The sequence below is a fragment of the Camelus bactrianus genome, chromosome 29, assembly GCF_048773025.1.
Source record: "Camelus bactrianus isolate YW-2024 breed Bactrian camel chromosome 29, ASM4877302v1, whole genome shotgun sequence".
In the NCBI taxonomy this organism is placed as follows: Eukaryota; Metazoa; Chordata; class Mammalia; order Artiodactyla; family Camelidae; genus Camelus; species Camelus bactrianus.
In genome coordinates, this window is record NC_133567.1 from 15,546,100 (window position 1) to 15,567,555 (window position 21,456).

The 21,456-nt window shown below is 44.8% G+C and overlaps 1 protein-coding gene and 1 long non-coding RNA gene across 8 annotated transcripts in view; one reads left to right on the forward strand and one right to left on the reverse strand.

Moving 5' to 3' along the window:
- The window catches only part of LOC123615773 (uncharacterized), a 135,461-nt gene extending 126,969 nt beyond the window's left edge, over positions 1 to 8,492 (forward strand). Inside the window, exon 4 of one of the 2 annotated variants that reach the window (XR_006723456.2) lies at positions 8,357 to 8,492. This is a non-coding gene — a long non-coding RNA (uncharacterized LOC123615773). The remainder of the gene's footprint in view (positions 1 to 8,356) is intronic. The other variant, XR_006723458.2, reaches the window with a different exon arrangement.
- Positions 1 to 21,456, reverse strand: part of JPH1 (junctophilin 1) — a 73,791-nt gene that overhangs the window by 10,293 nt on the left and 42,042 nt on the right. For all 6 annotated transcript variants that reach the window (XM_045514011.2, XM_074355051.1, XM_074355047.1 and 3 more), the window contains exon 3: positions 8,459 to 8,577. In XM_045514011.2, coding sequence (XP_045369967.2) covers positions 8,459 to 8,577 — 119 coding nt within the window. The remainder of the gene's footprint in view (positions 1 to 8,458; positions 8,578 to 21,456) is intronic.

Here is a 21,456-nt window from a genome sequence, read left to right on the forward strand (position 1 = left end):
TCTGTAGTCTCAGGATTTTCCCCCCTTTTCTGAATACTTTAGAATTGTATAACAATCATATGTTATTTTTATAAACGGAAAAAAATTCATTTAAAAACCAGGACCTTGGTGCAGTTATTTTATGGGCAGATTTTGGGAGGAATGAGGTGTAAAGAGAATGTGCACCACAAGCTGGTATTGGCAGTGACAGCTTAAGGAGGGCCTCTCCAGGGCTCTGACACATGCTCCCCGGCAGTGCCCTCCCCGCTTGGCACTGCCTCCCAGCCCCTCCCCAGGAACCAGGTCCTGCACCAGCTTCAGCTATCACTCCACCCATCAGCCACTTTTCATCTCAGGAAGGTGAAGTCAAAGTTACACAGTCCAGTTGGCGCTCTTCTCTGCAAATGGGCAGCAGCTGAAACGTCATCTCTGGAGCAGAAATCACCCACTAACTGCCTTACAGGAGGCTGCACCTTTGGTCAACTCCATGGCATCGCATCCGCTGACTTCCCTTCCTGCCCCGCCTCCAAGCCCTAGCTCAGAGGGGCTGGAGAGCAATTATCCTTAACTGTTTAAAATGTAAACTGCCTGCTTGTAATTGCTCTTCCTGGGGTGGTCTGAGCGATGGAGCAGTCACTGCTGTGAGCCTGCTATTTATCACAAAACATATTTTCCAAAATTTAAAGCCTCACCAAAATCTTAGGACGCAGGCATTTTCTAGTTTGCGTTGATGTGGGAATAGCTGGAGCAGCTGAAAAAAACCAAAAGTCACATAGCTCCTGTGTATCCTTAAGATAAAACAGAACGTGACATGTAATATAGTAAGCCTAGAAATAAGAATTCCCGAGAACCCACATTTGTAGGTTGTACTCGGGGCCAGAAGCGTAATAGCCAAAGCATAGCAGCATTATCTCCCATGCCATCCTCCAAAAGCCACATCCACCTCTCGGGGTTCCGACTTCCCCAACAGGTCAAGATTGCATGCTAACAAGTGAGATTTCCTTTCCGGTCTTGGTGAAGTGCTGCCTTTTAAATGGTTGGCAATTTTCTTTTAAATGCTCCATCAAAAATGGCAGTATGAATTCTTGGAACAGAAGGATCTCACTTGAGTAGCGAAAAAGAGGAAATGGCAATTATTCAAAAGCTGCTTTCTGCTTCTGAATTCTTTCTTGGTGCGCTGACGGGACCACACCGCCCAAAGACGCATCAGCAGGAGCGCAGGAGAGCGATGCTCCTCATCGGCAGGCGTGCCCCTGCCTGTAAAAACCCATTTATGGACATTTACACTGGTCTTGCATGGAGAAGCCCCTCATCTACTGCAAGTATGTTTTTATACAACCCCAACTCTGCCGTGCCTTGTTTACATATTTTTCTCTCTCCCCTCTACCCCAAATTTCCTCAGCCTTGGTTTTATTTGTGCTTTACTGTATCCAGTGTTCCATCATCACTGAAACACCTGTCTAGGCATGGGAGTAAATGTTCTGTGCAAAGGTAACAGTCAAGAGCCAATGGATTTTTTAACCTAAGCAACATAGCTCTGAAACACAAGTTACAAGAACTTTTAATGTCTTCAATCTATGGGGTAAGTGCAAAAGGTATTTTGCGAATCTTTCTATTTTAGGATTAAGGCATATTAAAAACTAACGTTTAACTTAAGCACATGCACAGAAACGAATGGGAGAACAGACTCTGGCAAACAGGACCAGTTCTACATTCTTAAAGTTAGAAGGAAATGACAGTCACTGAACCATGAGAAATAAAGCTGTCACACAGCCCAAGCGCTTCATTTTGAAAAAGTGAGACCCTAACAGTGACGCTTACAAGTTTAGGATTTATCCGGGTGACTGCTGGTCTCACCTGCATTTCCTGCAGAAAGCAGATTAGAAGCTGAAACGGGAGCTGCTCTGACAGATCCCAGAAGTGACAGCGGCCAGCAAAGGCTGACACTGCATAGCTACGAAAGAGCGTTGATTTGGGAGGAGACTCCAGGCAATTCAGTAATAGTGGGGCCAAGAAAAAGAATTTTTAAAAAAGTGATAGGCTTTAGTTATCACTGGAAACCCCTATAGTACTTGGACACAAAGCACAGTTTCAAACACTTTTTGTAAAGGACAAAGCTCTTCCTACCTCTTCATTTATACGGTCGTGATCAGGCTAAGCAGAGAACGATGTAGCCACTGGAGGAATTTTTATTAATGGACTTTCATGAAGCTACTTTGTATTCCAATGAATGTATTCATTATGTTTATTAACTCTCAAATACTCCTCTAATCACTCCTTTTAGATCTTTAGAAACCTCATGTATTGCTCTTCTGGACAGTTTTCCTGTCCTAAGTGTCCTAGGAAAGGCATTTCTTACATGAGTACTTGTGCCCGCCTCCGAAGACCAGATTTTCAGGCATAATGGTTCAGATTTATCTACAGAGCTTCTGATGATATTTGAAATCTGTTGAGGTCAAAGCATTTACCAGAACAGTGGAAGCATATTCCAGCACCACCTTTCAGATTACAAAAAGAAAATTCCTAGCTTTATTATAAAGACTGGCTGGATAAGGGAATAAACGTACTTCCAAAGCAGTGGCTCTGTATTTGCTGCCTAGCAGAGGCACCTGGGGTGCAAGTCCCAGAGACTTCAGTAAGTAGGCATGGAAGTCTAGAAATACTGATGGGTAACAGTTGCTCCAGGTGTAACGCTGGTGTACCCAGTACAGACACTGAACAGCACGCCAGAAAGCATGCTGCCTAGAGGCAGACCGAACTCCGGCCCTGCCCAGCTGCGTCCAGTGGGAAATGGTTCCACCATGGCGGAGTTGGCTGAGGACTGGCCAGTTAAACGAAGACAGATTTTCCAGGGGAAGATAAAGTGCTTTTTAAACAAGATATTTAATATAATGCAGAGGACAGAAGTTTTTCCTGGACAACATTCCTGGAAGGCACACGTTGTGCCTGCTACTTGTTCTGTGTAGTAACGCGTGTCAGCACCGCAATGCCAGCAGCAGAGGCTTGATGCGACGCAGCAGTTCATTAAAAAGGCGAGTCAGGATGTTGCCAGGGAGGGAAATTATGACAAGTGTTGATAGTTGTTGCAGTCAGCATTTTTCACTGTTTTGTAGACAGTATTTATGAATCCTAAGGGATTTTTCTTCCCCTCTGGGGATTCATATTGGGAAGAAGTCAGATACAGGTCAGCTGCTCACTGACATGCCACACAACACGGAACAACAACATTCAGCACATGTCATCCACCCACACGGAAAGGTTACTCGTTCCAGTTGGCACGAAGGCTCTGAACAGAGACAGCAGATGGTAACAGCCGGGTATCCAGCTAGTTCTTCATAGGTGAGCCTCAGTGACATGGCTGGACCCAGAAGGAACACCAGGGGGACACCCCAGGACAAATGTCTACAAGGGCAGTGCTGCTAGCAAATGCCTTGTAGCAATACCAGAAGTCATTACATAGAAATTAGATATTTTTGAGGGAGCCTGCCAATCAGTAAAAGAGGACCAGACTGAAAGTTTTTGTGTATAGTTGCAGGATCACTTTCATATGCTATGTGGAAAGAATGCCACTTTCCTGTAGGACTTTAGAGTCCTGTCTGTAATAATACTGCAACTTCTGTGAACACAGCCATAGCACTCTCGTCTGCAAGCCATGGGGACGGCCACCCAGAGCACTACCCACGGCAGACGTTCAATCCACATGTGTGCGGAACTGAATCCACCGGAATGAGTAAGTGGCAGGGATAACCAGCAAACCTATGAATTACTGATTTCATGTCAACTGGTGGATTATTCCATTTCCCTTTTTCTATGAAAAAAATTTACTCAGAATTTTGGGTTTGGAAAGTGAGTTTAGAAAATCATCTATTGACAGGATGCTTGTCTTTTCTTAACCAAAAATATTACATAGTAATGGTTAGCACAATTATATAATGAAAATGAAAATATAAATTCTTAAGATGTCTAGTTCATACCAGAAGTGTGAGCTTAGTCATCTACCGACTCAAAATAACCTATACTAAGACTTCAAGTAATCGACATACTGTGTGTATGGACATACATGCTGTTACACACTGAGTGTCTGGTGCTGGCAGGGTGGGATCACATTCATGTGCTGAAGCCCCAACCCCAAGGTGATGTTATTTGCAGGTGAGGCCTTTGGGAGATAATTTACATTAGTTCATGATGGGCTTAATGCTCTTACAAAAAGAGGAAGAGACACGAGAATTCTCACTCTTCGGGTACATGTACTGGGGAGATACCACGTGAGAACATGGTGAGACAGCCATCTGTGAGCCAGAAAGATGGACATGACCAGAACCCTACCATGCTGGCACCCTGATCTTGGACCTCCAGCCTTCAGAACTGGGAGAAATAAACAGCTACTGTGTAAGCCAACCAGTTTAAAGTACTTTGTTATAGCAGCCAGTGCTGACTAATACACACATACTGCAACACAGGAAGACAAGCTTGTTGGGGGGGTGGTGGTTGTCTCCCCAGAGGGCTCCAAATGATACACTTACCACATTCTCAGTCTTTTTAAACCCATGGACCAGTCATCCCCACAACTGATAAGTAGCACTTGGAATTAAAAACAAAAGCATCTCGATGGAAAGGAAACTCAAAACAGTGGAGCAGCACTTGGAATTAAAAACAAAAGCGTCTCGATGGAAAGGAAACCCAAAACAGTGGAGCAAAGAGCCATACATATGGTTTCCCAATCCTCTTCCCCCCACGTCCCACTCCCCCTACCTCCTTAGTGATCATCCAGTCTCACCTCATCCTCCCTGGCTCAGACACCCAATTGCATCAGCACTTTGAAGCACAGCCATCCCTCAGGGCAGACGCACATCACCCACACTCACAAGACTGATGTATGACACCAGAAGGCCAAGTCATTGGCTTACAATGGGCAATGTAAATGTCACCGAGGCCAGAGACTTGCCCTGATACCACCACTGCATGCTTTCCCAGCTGGCAGACCTCCACGAGGAGCTCAACCAAAATTAGAAGGTTACTGGCCAATGTGGAATCGGGACAGGAGCACGAGATGAATCAAGTATCTGATGGCATCGGGCTGAGCAAGCCTGATGAGTCCATTGCCTCAGTCGGGTGATCCTGCCAATAAAGCCATACATGGCTGGCTACGGCTCCCTGCACCCTTCTCCATAACAGAAATGCCCTTGCCAGTGCTACTGCACCACTCCAAGGTTTTGGCCATAGCTTCACCCTCCTCTGCAGAGTGGGTGGATGGGCACTGCCAAGTTGTTCGTCTGTGACTTTTTTCTATACTGCTTTGGGTGACCAAGTCTTTAGAAGTTTTAATACACGCAATCAGGTCACAAGGAGATCTTGCTGTACTACAGCTCTGCTGTCACTTATGATCACTTGCTACACCTTGGTGCAGTCTCATGGGCTCTTTTTAAAGTTTAACTCTCATTTTAAAGTTTAACTCAGAATATTTCCTGGGGGACAACGCACTGTGTCACTCATACTCTTGGCAATTCAGGTTTCGGTGTACGTATACAGTTACCTACGTGCATTCACATACATCCATTTGTCTGCTTTTTATTATATTAGAACTCGGCCCTTTGACTGATAAAGCCATCACACGTATTTTTCCCCTTAGTTTTTAATTGAACTGTAGAATAATACAGTTTTAAACCAAAAGTGTAAGACTGAACTAAGATGGTAAATATCTGAAAATTCTGCCAGCTCCGGAACAGAGATAACTTATACTTTGAGCACTTTCATGGTAAACTGTGACAGACATCCCTTTTCCCAGGATTAACAACTTCTATGCACGGCACATCCATTACAAACAAAGGCAACATTGATATCTGAGATACGTAAATTAAACAAGCAGCCTGACTCGGAAAAAGTACTTGAAAGCCCTTTTAGAAATGTCTCTCTGATTTGATCACCCTGTAAATGCAGAGTGGAAAGCATGAGTTATGCTCCCTTGAGAAGATCAATAATACTCTGTACAGAAAGGGCTTTCTATACTGTTGCTGAAGGAATTGTTGGCTGTGGGTCAAAGGGGACTGCAGCCGTCCCTCTTAGCTCTTGTCTCAAATAGATCCCTTGTCATCTCCTGCAACTGTGATGTATTCATTACAGATGGACAACTTGCTTATGTGAAACTGTCTTAGCTAGGAAAGGGTGGAATTACATTTTCCCACAATACTTTCCCCCCCTCAAATGCTTTCGCACCATAAAAGGCTTTTAAAACCATTTAGTCTGGAAAATTGAGATGACCTCCCGTATCATTTACCTCTCGTTAACACCTAATGGAAATCTCCCGGGGGACCCTATATCCCAACAGAATTAACAACAGAATCAAGGAAATACCATCTGCAGACAATAGTAAATTTGTCTGCTTCCAAATCAGCTCTGGCCCAGGGCTGCTCGGTGAAGCTGCGCACTGTCTCCTGACCACTGAGCTGCCCCCAGCGGCAGTGCTACTGGGGAGACATCCCTCCCCGCTGGCTGAACCCTCTCCCCAGCTCTCACCCCCTAGAACACGTAGTTGCCCTAGACTTACGTCCAGGGAAGCATGGGTTTCCAGGAGACCGTTTATTTCTACTGCAAAAACTGGAAATTTCCCCTTTCCTGAGAAAATACACGTATGTAGTCAATGATTTAATCCCTCCTAGAGGTTTAAAAGAGAGATGTGCGTGCCCGCGCACACACACACACAACCCACCGTTCATCACGCTGGTTACCTCCCTTGAACTATTAGAGCAGTCACTCTGTGACAACTCAGCAACTAGACTGGGCCCCTCCCCAGACTCTCATAAAACTGAGTCTTGTTAACATGACCTTTTACTGTCTTCATTCTCTGCAGGAAAGACGACAACAAAACCGAACAACCCGTATCATTTCCTTCTCATTCTCCTATCCTTTATCTCACCAAGTTTCTAGCTTTACACGGATTCTTGCTCTTCTGTTCACCTTGACTTACCCTGTTCATGTAGTCACACTAATGCCCAAATATACCTCCACCACTGGGACCCAACAGGTATTGGATACATACGTTATGCAGGGAGCTGGCTATCCAGCTTGATTTAATAGAAACCAATGTGGGAAAACTCTTTACCAAGAAAATGTAAATTTCTATATTTATAAATTTAGAACATTTCTTTTGGCCTCTGCCTAAAAATCTGTTGATCCCTCAATCAATGGGAAGATGTTGTTTCTAAAACAACAGAGAAACATACATAAAAAGGTAGGGACTGCCATTTCATTAACACCAGTATATTATAGAGAGGGATGGAAACAGTCTACTAGGAAATCACTAAGAAGTGAGTTAAATATTTAAACTTACTGTAAATATTTGTTTGTCGCTGTTTTATAACATTAGAGAGGCAGATGATCTGGACTGATTTTGTGTGTATTGGTTGTTACTTTCATTTCTTTTATCATGACATACATTTTCGATCTGTGCAGGCTCACCTGTTGTTTAAGTGGTATATACTTCCTTACATCCTAACCGAGACAGGAGGGAAGGGGCAGGGCATAGCCACTGAAGGAATAACAGGGCAACTGAAGACAGGACAAACTAGTTAAAACCAACTTCCAGTAGACCTTGAGCCTCATGGCACACCCACAGGCACCAGGACAGCTCCTGGGCTGACCATAAAAGGTCCAAAAGTGGGTGAGGAGGCCCAGTTCCTGGAAATCCCTGCCCCTTCCCCAACATAGCTGGAGTAATCCTCTTACTCATTAGCGTATGAACTTACCCAGCCCCTAAAAACAAACAGCCCTGCACCTGTGGTCACTTGTTCTCTTGCCTCCTGAGACCCCCGCACTCTATGGAGTGTGTTATTTCTCTAAACTTGCTTCCACTTTGCTGTGCCTCACTCCTGAATTCTCTCCTTTTCAAGCCAAGAACCTACTCTCGGGCAACACAACCACATCCCTTTGAGATATATTTAAAGGAAGGTCAGAGCACTAATTGGCTCTTCTTTTACTGCTAATGGGGTTGTTTACAGGTGCCTCTGATTTTGAGGTATTTGTTTTAGCATCTGCAGTGGTTCCCCGACACTCCAATACGATTTCTGAGATACTTTTAGATTCTCGTCTCCTTTACTGCTATCACAGTTGCTGCTGTGGTGACTGGTTGAGGGGTGAGAGGTTTGAGGACGGTTGGGAGAGTGGGGGAGGTGGGGGTTGGAGAGGGTTGGGGGGAGTGGAGGAGGTGGGGGCTGGGGAGTTGGGAAGGGTTGGGGGAGTGGAGGAGGCGGGGGCTGGGGAGTTGGGAAGGATTGGGGGTTGGGGGGAGTAGGGGGAGGTGGGAAGGGAAAAGAAGGTCACTGGGGAACCAGCCAAATATCACTTAAGATGTGATGACTCTATGCTCCCACTTGTTTTGTAGTGTTCCTGAAATTCACCAGGCACAGGCCTTGGGGTTAAACAAAGGAGAGCGGGAACCGGAGGCAACGATCCCACCTCCCCCATCACAGGACAACGGCCCTACCTGGCTGGTAGAAGTCAGGCGACAGCTCCCGGGCCACGGCTCTCGCGATGTCGCACTCCTGGCGGGCCGCCAGCGCAGCCTGGTCGGCGGCGTCGGCCTTGGCTCTGGCGTGCGCGGTCCTGCAGGGGCACAAAGGGTGGTCAGCACGCGGGGCTCCTTGCTAATTACGCAGGCCCAGCGAACAGTCTCCCCGGCGGGCGGGGGGCGGGGAGAGAAATGCTAATTGTGATCCTGGCCCCACACCTGCAGCAGGAAGTGTTAACAGCCTCACAGCTGTGAGACATCAGTGATAATCACACAGATGAAACCACCTGTGAATTGACTCAACCGTTCTCTCCAGGTTCATGAAAGTGAAAGTAAGTTCGGTGCGGCTTACTGCAAAGCTTGGTGTTCAAAACTTCGGATCAAATTCCCTGTTTACTTTGGTTGGCATTCCCCCTTGCCTACCACAACCATGGAGAGTAGAATTAGAGCCTGTGAATTAATACAGAGTTCATGGGTTTAATTCCTATGGTGGAGTCAGTACAAGAATTTGAATAAGAAAGCTCTGCCCTGGTGTGCTGGTAAAGTAGCTGTCTGGGGGAAACAGTAAAACTGATCTGTAGCACTGACTGGTTTCCATGGTGTATATACAGTCCCGTCAAGGCCAATTCAAACTACCAGCGTGACACTGCAGAATGTGTCGCTGGGACGAGATGCCCGCGGTGGGCTCTCCCCAGCCTGCAGGGGCAGACCACTGGGTCTGCTTGGAGAATGTGCAGAAGAGGGTTCCAAGGAATCTACGGAGTTGCTCTGTAAGCACGTTTCTGTTGGGAAACAAAAAGGGGGCAAGGCTGGAGAGGAGGAAATGGTTCTCTTCTCCCTGACCCCTCCTCACTCACTGAAACCACCTACCTTTCTAGGGGACCAAGGCCAGGGAGAAAGCGGCAGGGTTAAGAATGGGGCTTCTCATGGGAAGACAGGGGAACCGATGTCTGTCTGCCCAAGGAGAGGGGATTGGAGAGTAAGACCCTGGGTCATCCACTTCCAAAGATCTTGTCCAGTTAGTATTTAGATGATGATCTTGGGCACGTATTTCTTGTAATTCTGTGAACTTTTTATTTTCTTTTTGTACCACTAGGCAGGGCTACAGATAACTAGTAGTAAAAGCTTAAGAAAAGTCTTAAGAGGTGCTGGCATAAATTTCAGAGTCAGCAGGAGACGAAAAGGTGCAAAATGGCATTACACCGCAGCTGGACTCAGGAGAGAAAACCCAGGTGGCACCTAGAGGCGGCCAGCAGATGGGATTCCTGGGACCAGACTGCACGAAGGAAAAATGGGGAGGATGGGGTCTGGCCTGAGACCACAGCTAACTGGTAGGAGGCTCCATTCTCAAATTACATTCTCCAGCTACCTCCTCTCATCCTGTGCTCTCTGGGGCCCACTTCACTCCTACTGAGGACCCAGCTGAGCCTGGCGGCTTAATGTACTGGAATGTGAATGTCATGGAGTTTTTTTTTTTTTATTCTTGGGATTTTTAACTTCTTATCCTCTACTGTATTCCCAAGGCAAAGGACACTGCCTGGCACATAATATTTGTTGAGGACCTACTTTATAAATAAAGGAATGAGTGATAACTTCCTTAGTCAACAGCTGTGTAGTTACTTAAAAATGAACAGATTGACAAAACTAGAGAGAGACGACCAGTGATTGCCGAGGGTTTGGGGTGAAAGTGGTGAGGGACGAACAGGCAGGTCACCGGGAATGCTTAGGGAAGCGAAACTATTCTGTACAGTCCTTCAATGGGGGGATACGTGGCATCATACATTTGTCAAAACCCACTGAACTTTACAATGCAAAGAGTGAACCCTAATGTAAAGTATGGACTTCAGTTAACACCACTGTATCCACGCTGGTTCACCAGTTGTACCAAATGTACCCACTGATGCAGATGTTAGTAACGGGGGAAACTGCGCGTGGGGGCGGGGGAAGAGGTGTACTGAGACTCTGTACTTTCTGCTCAATTTACCATAAACTTAAAACTGCACTAAAAAGTCTATTAATTAACAATAAATGAATCAAATTCCAATAATCAAATTTGTTGTTTCTGAATCATGGAGGATGTTTTAGATGATCTCTGTCTATAGGGTATGGAGACAAAATCAAGAGGGTAAGAACATATTCCTAAAGACTCAGCTGTAGCAAGCCCCCCCAACCCCCCGCAGGGGGCCATCACTGATGGTGCTCTAGTCCCACGTGTTGTACCTGCAACTCAATGGATGCCCTCCGATATGTTCTTTCAGTTTCTCAGAATCTCAACTCTTTTTCCCAGAACTGTTTTCCATTTTACCTGCTATTCTTAGCTAGAGCCTAATTATGTAGGGGTACCATAATTAATGAAGCCACAAGAGAACAGTTATCTTGCCTTCTAATAAGATCTGCTAGCCCTTCAATGATAAATTTACAAAACTCAAAATACCATTTATTCTGACACCATCAGAACCCACCACCCCAGAGTCAAATAAAACGGTAGTAGGATTTCCACCACTTTTACAGCATGCTCAACTGGAGACCAAAGACAGCTTGACCTTTCTGCAAATGTATTTTGGAAGCACAGCATCAGTGAAGCCTTAACTCTTTGCTTTTTCACTTGCTCCTTCCTGTAAGACCATATAAGGGGGGCAGCTTTCTGTCTAGATCCCTTCCCTGTGTTGATGCTCCTGCACGGCGGGCAAGATGAGTCCAAACCACATTCAAACCTGAAGCCAGGTGTCTGCTCAGGAGCCCTGGTCCTGACAACAGGGAGTAGAAGAGGACCCATCTGAGTTTGCTGTCACAAGCTCTGTGCAGCCCAGCCACTGACACATCTCGATTTTGCCCAGGGAAAAATCTGGGCTTGACCCAGATTTTGTTATTTGTGTGTTCAAATCCCAGGCTCGGTTCTAGAGCAACACACGACCCCTTTCATCAGCCAACTGGTAAGACATGACACTGTTCATGGGTTGGGCGGATGGGGGCTCGGGCTAGGCGTTCTCGGGAGATTGGCGGAAACAACTAAGAGTGGATGCCCCGCTGCGGTGGCTGGTCACATGGAGGACCTACATCCGTGCAAGGAGCATGCGCGCCTGAGAAGCCTTTCATTTATTCAGAAGACTGCTGACTTCCATAATCTTCAGACCCTCATGAATCTCCAAATGCCATTATTATCACCTATACTTTCTCCCACAAAATGTAGAAAAAAACTAATGAAAAACATCTTTCAGTTAGGCACCAGCTGTTCACTTTCTTTTAGGGTCTTTTTTTTTTTTTTTTTTTTTACAAATAAACCCAAGTTTTGACTCGAAAGAGTTACTACACGTGGGTGAAGAGACGCAGAGAGACCCAGGCAGCTGGCAGAGCTCACCCAGCAGCCAGCGACGCCCTCTGGCAAAGAAGCCCTGCAAAGATCACTCATGAGGAGTCGAAACAATGTGGAATTTCTGAATGTAAAGCATCACCTGTACTTAAGAACTTAATTACGACATCTTTTTCCAATCAGTAGTTTGATGAGAATCTGAGATTTTTGTTTTCCTTAGCGACTAAAAATAGTGTTTCATGAACTCTCAAATCACCTTACTCAGAATGTAACAATCTGGCTTTCTCAATTTTTCTTAAACATAATAATGCTTTTACCAAAAAAGCATATGAACAGTCCACACTGAACATGCCCAGCATATACTACTAAGGTACATGCTGGCCCCTTAGATATCTGTCCCAACTTCTAACTTCTTTTATACACTTACTCACTCACATAGCTGATAAAGATTTTACTCTAGAGTGGACAGAAACTTTGCTAAAGGTAAGACTGTTTACAATATTTATAATTTTCTATTTCTACTTTTTAGAGATTTTCTTCCCAACGATAAACTGCTTCAAGAAACATGCTAATTCTGATGTCTCAAAATTTGTTATATATCAAGTCAGTCAGTTTACTGATGTGACTCTGAAAATTGGATGGTAGAGGCTATCACCTAATTGGTTCAGGAGTTGGACATGTGATTTACTTTGACATCCAAGTATGCAAAAAAAAAAAAAAAAAGCAACATTTAAAAGTAAGAGCAATTGTCCATAAGAATCCAAATCTCTGTCAATGGCAACCCCCTGCTTCCAGCTGCTGAAGCCGAAACACTTTAAGTCATCCTTAATCCCTCCCCTCTCTTTCACACGCCACATCCATGGGCAGCAAAGGCAGCTGACACCACCTTCAAAATACACCTGCAACCCAAACACGTCCCGTTCTCATCACCGCGCCTGCCCTGGTCACACCTCGTCACCTCTCACGGGGTTACTGCAACAGAACTGACCTCCCTGCTTTTATCCTCACAAGATGACCATTCTATTTCCCTTTCGGTTCTCTTGAAATTGCCTGACAATAACCAAAACTTCCCTGCGTTATGGCAACGTGTAAGAAAATGCAAAAAAGACCTGTTAGCCTCCCTTTTGGACGATGACACTATTCACTTATGAGAGACCTAGCTATGCAAAACCCACTTATCTCGTGCATACAGTTGTAGCCCTTTTGGAGAAGAAATCAGTCTGTTAAGTGAACACTATTCTTGGCAGGAACAAGAACCAGGTAGCTCCCCAGGTCTCAGCCAAGAAGCAAAGGCATGATTTCCAAGTCACTGTACCTGTAAGAAACCGGGTCTTTCAATACTGATTTGGTTCTCTGGTAAGACCAACTCGACAAGGCTCAGCATATATACCCCTCCTGCTTAGGTACGTGTGGGCCCCTGAGATGTCTCTCCCAGCTTCTAACTTTCCATCTTTTATACGTCTGTTCACTGCCATAGCTGACAAAGATTTTAATCTGCAACGGGCAGTGATTTGGTTTGGGAAGACTGCTTCTTATGGGTCCAAGCTTTACATTGATTAGTTCTTGAATGTTAATTTCCTTCCTAAGTTGCTGCTTTTGTTGTTTAAAAGACAGAACTTGGAATAGTAACTTTGAGACTGCATTCTTAGGTCCTGGCTAAAACAAGTTACATCATCAGCAAACAGTTGTCTTTTTTTGCCAGAGCAGTTCTTTGCTTCCTTTCCGAAAAGCATGAGCAAGTTATCCAGATATAAAGTGTAAACTAAGGGGTATGGTATCCCCATGAAACTTCGGTATGTGCTCGTTCAAGGGCCCAGGCTTTGCCGAGGTAGGATGATACACAGTCTGAAAGTACAGGTGGCCAGAGACCAGGCTGAGGCCAGTCTAGTCACAGGTGACCCCGTCCCTGAGATCAGAAGGCTAACCCTGTCACTTTAGCTGTCTTAGAGATGCCTTCTTGGACTCATAATTCCTAGCATACCCTTGGCTTTTTATCAGAGGGGAGGTAGGAGGAACCAGGACTCGTACAAAGAATGTTTCCTTCCCTTTTATGAAGTGCTGTCCATTGAAGATCTAGGTGATACGTTCCTCTGAAAAGTTTAGTGCCAGGAAAAATTTGGCCTCGGATGACACACTGGTGTGCTTCCTTGCATCATACAATGAGACCTGCATTGTCTGCTGTCTCTATGTCACAGCTACCCGGAAAACAAGTAAATTACCCTCCATCTATGTGTGTGCTGATCCTCTAACGACATGGCTTTAACGTTCCCTGGTGTCAGGAATGCTATTATGTATGTGACTTATGATGCCCTGTAAAGCCTGTTTGGAAACTGGCAGGATATTGGGGGAAAAAAAAAAGGCCGCAACAATAAGCTCTTGTTACACTGAGTTTTCTGAACGTTAGCCCCTTGACAGTGTGTGATGCTTAGGGACGTATGTGACATCCTGGGGACAGCAGAGATGACTGAGCATCTTTTATAGAATTTTTTTTCCCCTACATCCAGAACATTTTCAAGCTTGGAAAATAAGTCCTTGTTCTCAAGTACTTTACAGGCTTTATTCCCTAATATTTGGTCAAACTTAATAAGCTTAAAGGCTGTGTTCTCTGGACAGGCCAGGTCAAAAGCACACTTCTAATCCTTGGCAGGAGTACACTAAATCATTGGCTACCTTCTACTTTATTCTGAATTTTATAAAATTTATCTAAAATTTACCTTCTTATGTAATTTATGCATTGAGAACAATCTGACATAAAAAACAAATTTAAGGGATGTCTTATTCTTGAAATAATTTTTAGAGAAAAGGCCTTTTTAATGAGGGCTCTTCTACAGTTCAAAAACATGACCACTAAGTACGATCAAAACTTTACTTTGAAATATCACCTGCAACTCACTGAATGGGAGAAATTATTTGCTGATCATGTATCTGATAATGGTATCCAGAATATATAAAGAACTCTTACAACTCAATAAGAACAAAAATAAGAACTGAAAAAATGGGAAAAGGACTTGAATAGACAGTTCTGCAAAGAAGATATACAAATGGCCAATAAGCACATGAAAAAGTGTTCAACATCACTCATCGTAAGGGAAATACAAATCAAAATCACAATGAGATCAGCCACCTCTTTCTCTCCCTCTTCGGAGACGGACGGCCTGCACTCTGTCTATGGAGTGTGTACCTAGTTTTAATCTGAGCACCCAACCCCCACACTTAGTGGCCTTTCTCTTGCTTTTCAATGTATCTCTCTGAATAAATCTACCTTCACTCAAAAAAAAAAAAAAAATCACAATGAGATGCTACCTCACACTCATTAGGATGGCTACTATTAAACAAAACAAAACAAAACCCAGAAAAGCACAAGCGTTGACAAGGATGTGGAAAAATTACAAACCTTGTGCACTGTTGGTGGGAATGCAAAATGGTGCAGCTGCTGTAGAAAACAGTATGGTTGTTCCCTCCAAAATTAAAAACAGAATTACCACATGATCCACCAATTCAACTCTAGGGTATGTAACCAAAAAATTGAAACAGAATCTCAAGAGATACCTGTACACCCATGTTCACAGCAGCATCATTCGCAATAGCCAGAAGGTAGAAACCACCCAAGTGTCCATCAGTGAATGAATGGAAAAAGAAAATGTGGCACATACATACATGGAATATTATTCAACCCTAACAAGGGAGGAAATTCTGACACATGCTACATCATGGATGAACTTGGAGGACCTTATGCCAAGTGAAACAAGCCTGTCACAGAAGGACAAGTTTCCTATAACTCCATTCATAGGCGGGTCCTATAGAACAGTCATATTCATAGAGTCAGAAAGCAGAGGGGTGGTTACCAGCGGCTGGGAGGAGGGAGAATGGGGAGCTGTTATTCGATGGGTATAGAGTTTTAGTTCTGCAAGATAAGAAAATTCTGGAGACTGGCTGCAGAGCAATGTGAAATCACTTAACACTACTGGACTGTATGCTAAAGATGGTTAGGATGGTAAATTAATTAAACTTAATTAATTAATTAAACTCAATTAAACTTCTAAAAAAAAATCACCCATGAACAAGTAATTCTAGAACATCTCGTGTCCAGAGGAAGTGAGGAGAAAACCACAGGTTGGGCTCTGAGAGGAGAAGCTGCTTCACTAACCCCAGCCAGGGCAAGCCAAGTCTGAGGAGGGGAAAGGCGGTAAGAAAAGGACCGCCTGAGGGACATTTTAAGGGAGAAGTGTCAGGACTTTGAAACCTGAGGGCAGCTTCCAAATCTGTTCTGCCAGCCCTTAACCTGCAGCCTAGCACAGAGACTGTCCTTGACAGATACTAGTGGTGGGATAAGTACATAGGAAAGAAGGAGAGAAACATAAAAGATAACCGCAAGGTTTCCAACATGGTATCCAGATGAATGACTTTTCTACAGAGGGAGACTGTGCAGGTGGGAAGGGAGACGGTTTGAAAGTGATGACAAGTTCAGTCTTAGGAAAGTAGGATTTTACATGACACGGGCGTTTCTAGTTGGACTTATAGGGCTGCAGTGTAGGTCAGGGTCAAGGTCCACATCAGGAACAGGGGCAACTTGATCACAGATGATGAGTTCACAGAAGGTGGATGAACCCATCAAGTACGTGAGTTGAAAAAGCAAAGAACTAAGGATGGAGACAAAAACGTCCCAGGGACCTGCAGAAGGAAGGCAGTAAAGCGAGAGGCAGGCGCGTGCAGGTGGAAGGTGAACTTGCAACAGAACTGCTCAAAGTTCTTGTTCTTGGATGACTTCCACGCGCCTCTTAGGAGTCAGGTGGGTCGGAGCTGAATGTATCGCTTCTCTGGGGCAGCTGTACTGATTGGCTGAGTTTTGGTCAGTGAGAAGGAACAAGCTCAGTTAGCATCTGAGAAAGGGACGAGGGTGAGGGTTGAGGGGAGGCGGCTGAATTTGATAAGAATCAACAAGAAGGCCACTGTGGAAGCCAGACCGAAAGGGGTCGGTGAGGAAGGAGCACAGGAAGTAGAGGAAGCAGGTGTGGGCCACATGCTGGTGACTTGTGACCCAGAAAGGAAGGAGGAAATTTGGACAGTAACCAGAGGGATCAGCTGCGCCAAGGGAAAAGATGTTTTACTTGTATCAGTGAGAGCTGATCCTTTTGGAAGGTGGGAAGAAAGATGCTCAGAGAACAGAAGAGAAGGAAGAAGCTTTGAGAAGGTGCCATATTCTAGATAAAGCAAAATAAAGGAAACGGGAAAAAACCTGAGAACCAGTGCCGGGCTGCTCCAATGTTTTCAATTTGAAGGCTCCTCAGCTTGAAAGAGACAGGCAGTTCTGTGAGCTCTGGAACCAGACAGACCTGGGTTTAAACATCCTGGCTGTCACTTTAGCTTCAGTTTCTTTACATGTAAAATGGGGGTGACATTACCTTGTGGAGATGTTCTGGATCAGAACTGAATACGAAGTACTTAGTACTAATGTAAAGAGGGTATTTAGTTGATAAATGGCCAATATTAGTCTTCTGCTGAGATTTAGGGCTGGCAGGGAAAATCTAGGGGCTTAAAGAGGTGAAGATTTGGAATCAGCACTGTACAAAAGCTCTAAGGAATGGAAGAAAGGAAAACTGGAATTGCTGAACAGGACTGGACCGGGAGAACCTGATTTTAGGTCAGCATGATTCTGCATCTTCATCTGGCAGGGATCTCTTTTCTGGGAGAAGTAGAGAAGAAAGAAGGGGGCCTTGAAGCAGGATAGAGACTCAGCCAAGAAGGATGGAGATGTACCCATCACAGAGCTTTGGGGAGGGAGGGAGGGCACACAGCCAGTGGTGGGCATTGGACCGGATGAAATACAAAAAGGTCAGGACCCAGGGAACAATGTGGAGGCAATCTGATAACTGTAAAGTCATATAAATGCAGACTATTATGAGTTTCATGTGCTTTTTAACTGGAATAAGGCGTTTGTCTTTCCTACAGCAAATTTCATAGAAACTGCCTTATTCTGATTAAACGTGGCTTACTACTAAAGGGTGTACTAAAAGATGTATCTTTAGTTCTGGTTCCCAGACAGATTATTTTAAAATGGATGCATATTCTATAAAATGAAACCACATCTAATCATGACTACATTTCTTTCTCGTGCTGTAATAGAACCATCTGGGTGTATCCTAAAAACACTTTGCAACCTTCAGGATCTGGGAAGACCCTCTGGGTAGTCATGAGATCTGTCATGTCAATGCTGTTTTTATTTCCACACTAATGTGGTTACGCTTCTTGTCCTTTGCCAGTGGCCACTGTGGGTATAGATTCAAGTATGAGTAAGAGTTAGAGCAACTGAAGACAATCTAATGGTCGAGACACAAGTGGCAGCTAGCAGGGTCCAGCTGAGTGACAAAGTGGCCCAGGGCCTGGGACACAGGCAGGCCTGCCTTCGCTGACGGCGGCAAGTGCCCACTGGATGTGCGCTCGGTGGTGCTGAAGCGATTCCATTTCATAAACGCTCGGACATTAAAAAACGAAGCAAACGTTATTCATGCCCTTAAAGTGGTGTAAACTATTCAGAACTCCTTCTTGAACTCACAGTTGAAACACAGTCTCTTGGGTAGTAAAAGATCCACTTTGTGAATTTTTGTGTATTACCTAAAGAGGCTCTCTACAAATCCCAAATCTAGTGATCCAGACCTGCCACGACAGTGAACAATGAAGGCGTCCATTCCTCTACTGGGCATTTGATACTGAACAGTACGAACGAGATCTTGCTGGGGACTGGCCCTGCAAAACCATTCTGTGTCTTAAGCTCTGTTACAGTCAGCGGAGCTTGTGGAGTGGGGGAGTTTTCAACAGGACTGCTTCGCAAGAAATGCCAGAACAGGAGGGAAACAGTCATTCTCCCAGCAGACCAGCTTCACTCACTCGCTTCACGTTTCCTGTAACTCCGTTTTCCCAACTGCTTCACACCTGGTCCATGACAAGGAGTCATTCAAGAGTTCAATTAAGAAGTCCCTGACTATTTTTACTTTAAATCTTTAGTCTTTTGCTACAACAGCACAAAGGATTTTCTCTGATTTACGTTAACCTTCTGGTTCTGAGGAAGTAGCTCCTGAAAAGTTCTGCTTTACCAGACAGATTCAAAGCCACAATTAGAACTGGAAGGGCCTCTGAGAGACCACAGGGTCTGTCCTCTGTGGTCAAATATGTAGTCTCCCTTCTGTAGGGATTTAAGACTCAGAGAGACCAATGAACATATTCCAAGTCACACAGCAATTCAGTGGTGCAAACAGGCAAAGCCCAGGTCTCCTAAGCTTTAGGGCAAAGCTAGATGGCTGTGCTGTGGAAAGAGATTTCTGTACCACTGTCTTCTAGATTTTGTTTTAGCAAACATGCTGTTATTTATTTCATCTTCTAGTTATTTTTCTTTATTATTTTTCTAGTTAAATTTTTCTTTCTGCTATAAATATTCTTTCATACCCACAGTCCTATCCTCCTATATTCATGCTTTCTCTTTGAGACTGTTGCCTTCCTTATTTTTCTATTCAATTATCTTTAATATTAATAGACTTTCAATTTCCACTGAAAAAATGCAAATTTTGAGCTCTTTCCCTATGTATTTTTTAAACCAGTTTTGGCTGACTTTCAAATGAAATCCAGCTTAGAAAACATCTCACTAAAGACTATGGGAAAGATGTGATTTTTATCAAGGTTATTCTTTACTAGGAACATTTTAGGTGGTGTTAAAAATACTGCAGATTCATCTAGCTCATAGTTGCCGTCCCCAAATCACCAAATTAGTAATTAACGCCTCCAAGTTTAAAAGGAAATATCAGAAGATTATCCAGTTCTTCCTGAATTCTTAAAAAGTTTTCTTTTTTCCTCATGAGGATCTTAAAAAATTTGTTGTGATTTTACCTGTTTTACGCATTTGCTATGTTAAGCTTGAGAACAGAAATTTTTCATTCCAGTCCTCAATGGATACAACAATAGCTTGCCCAAGGACACTGAGAAAAACAGAGGCAGAAACAGATGACTGGCTTTCTGTTTAGTACCTTTGAATAAAAGTAACACTTGGTACAGTCTGGGGTGGGGAGTGAGCAAAGGCAGTTTCAAGATGAATACACGTAGGCTGAGATGAAAATGTGTGCCCCTCTTTCATGAGAGATGAAATAAGTCAAAGACTCATGTTAAATTCTGGCTTAAATAATAATACGTTTGTCTCCTCTCAGTCCTGATAGGTGGGCAACGATCTGCTTCAATACTGCATCCTTGTGGGACTTACAATACTCAGGATATTCTTGACCGGGAGGCTGCTGCCAGCCTGGGTGACTACTCTAGACACACTTTGATGAGCTTTTAAGCTTTTTCTTCTTGGTGGGATTAACTGACTCGGGGCCTGGGATGCCACTGCTGTTGTGTGATGGATGGACTCCCGCACCAGCCCCTGGGGAACGCGGGGTAGGCCTTCCCGGACTCCATTCCTCAGTGACAGATGCACTGACCCGGACGGAACTACCCTCACCCATCTGAGATTCAGACTGAGTCCAAGGAATGTCAAGAAGCATTCCAGCCACAGAGGGCGTGCCGCACATCCCAGGAACAAGGTGGAAATTTTTAGGTTGTGATGGGCACTCAGGGAGGGATTGCCTTTGAGATCCAAGAATTCAAAGTCTGCTGACCGTCACTGTGTCACCGGGCATCAGACTCAACTCTGGAGAAGTGGGAAGAGTTACCTGCCAAACCCCAAAGCCCACTGCCCCCTGGCTGAGAGCTGTCCGCTGTCGGCATAAAGGCCCAGGGCCTCACCTGGTGCTGGCTGGCCCCTCACAGCTGCTCTGCAGGCCTCCGGGTTGACCTCGCAGCCTGGGCTGTACTTTCCGAGTTAGCCTGCCTGAACATGCTAAGTTTTTAGACAGTGGGAGGAGTACTGGAAATAGGTCTTTTTTCCCTTTCAATAGAATCATAATATCCACTGGAATGACAATAGGCTTGGTGACCAAAAGGACGTGCCCTCACCGTAAGGCTACTTGGAAAGAAGAATGTGAAAAATCCACTTGCGCTTAGGGTAGAGAATCCCGGAGCCATGAGAGGCTCTGGCAGGTTCTGGTGGACACCTGGGAAATGTATGCATAATTCTGGACCCAAATAACGCTGCGGTGGACACACTGGAGTATGAAACTTCACACTCTTCCCCTGCTCTGCATGCATGAGGTGGGGCACAGACAGCCCTCTCATAAGCTTCATGGGGAGTCCCTGTGGGTGGACCAGCCACCCTGAAGTCGGCAGGGGCATCCAGGAAAGGAGAGGCCTGTGACAGCCAGTCATCGCATCCAGAACGAGCCTAGCCTGAAGAGGCCACCATTCCTCTGGGAGGACGTGGGGACTCCTGCAGATCAGGCTCCTCCCAAGGAGGAACTGGAACGCCCTGGAAGATGACATCTGTTCCTCAGCGTTAAGGAGACTTAAGCCTCTTTCCAAGCAAGACAAGGCACAACTCTGCTGCAAGGAGCGTTTACAAACATTACTCACATCCTGCTATCTGTCCCTTGTCTTTCTACTGACACGTCTCCAGGTTTCAGACCACTTGAGTTTGTTCTAAAATAACCTCCCCTGGCCCATCCCCTTTCATTGCTGTCCAAATCCTCATTTCATGATCAACTAATGTCTGCTGCCTCCAACCAAACCTCAACGTGCGGAGTGA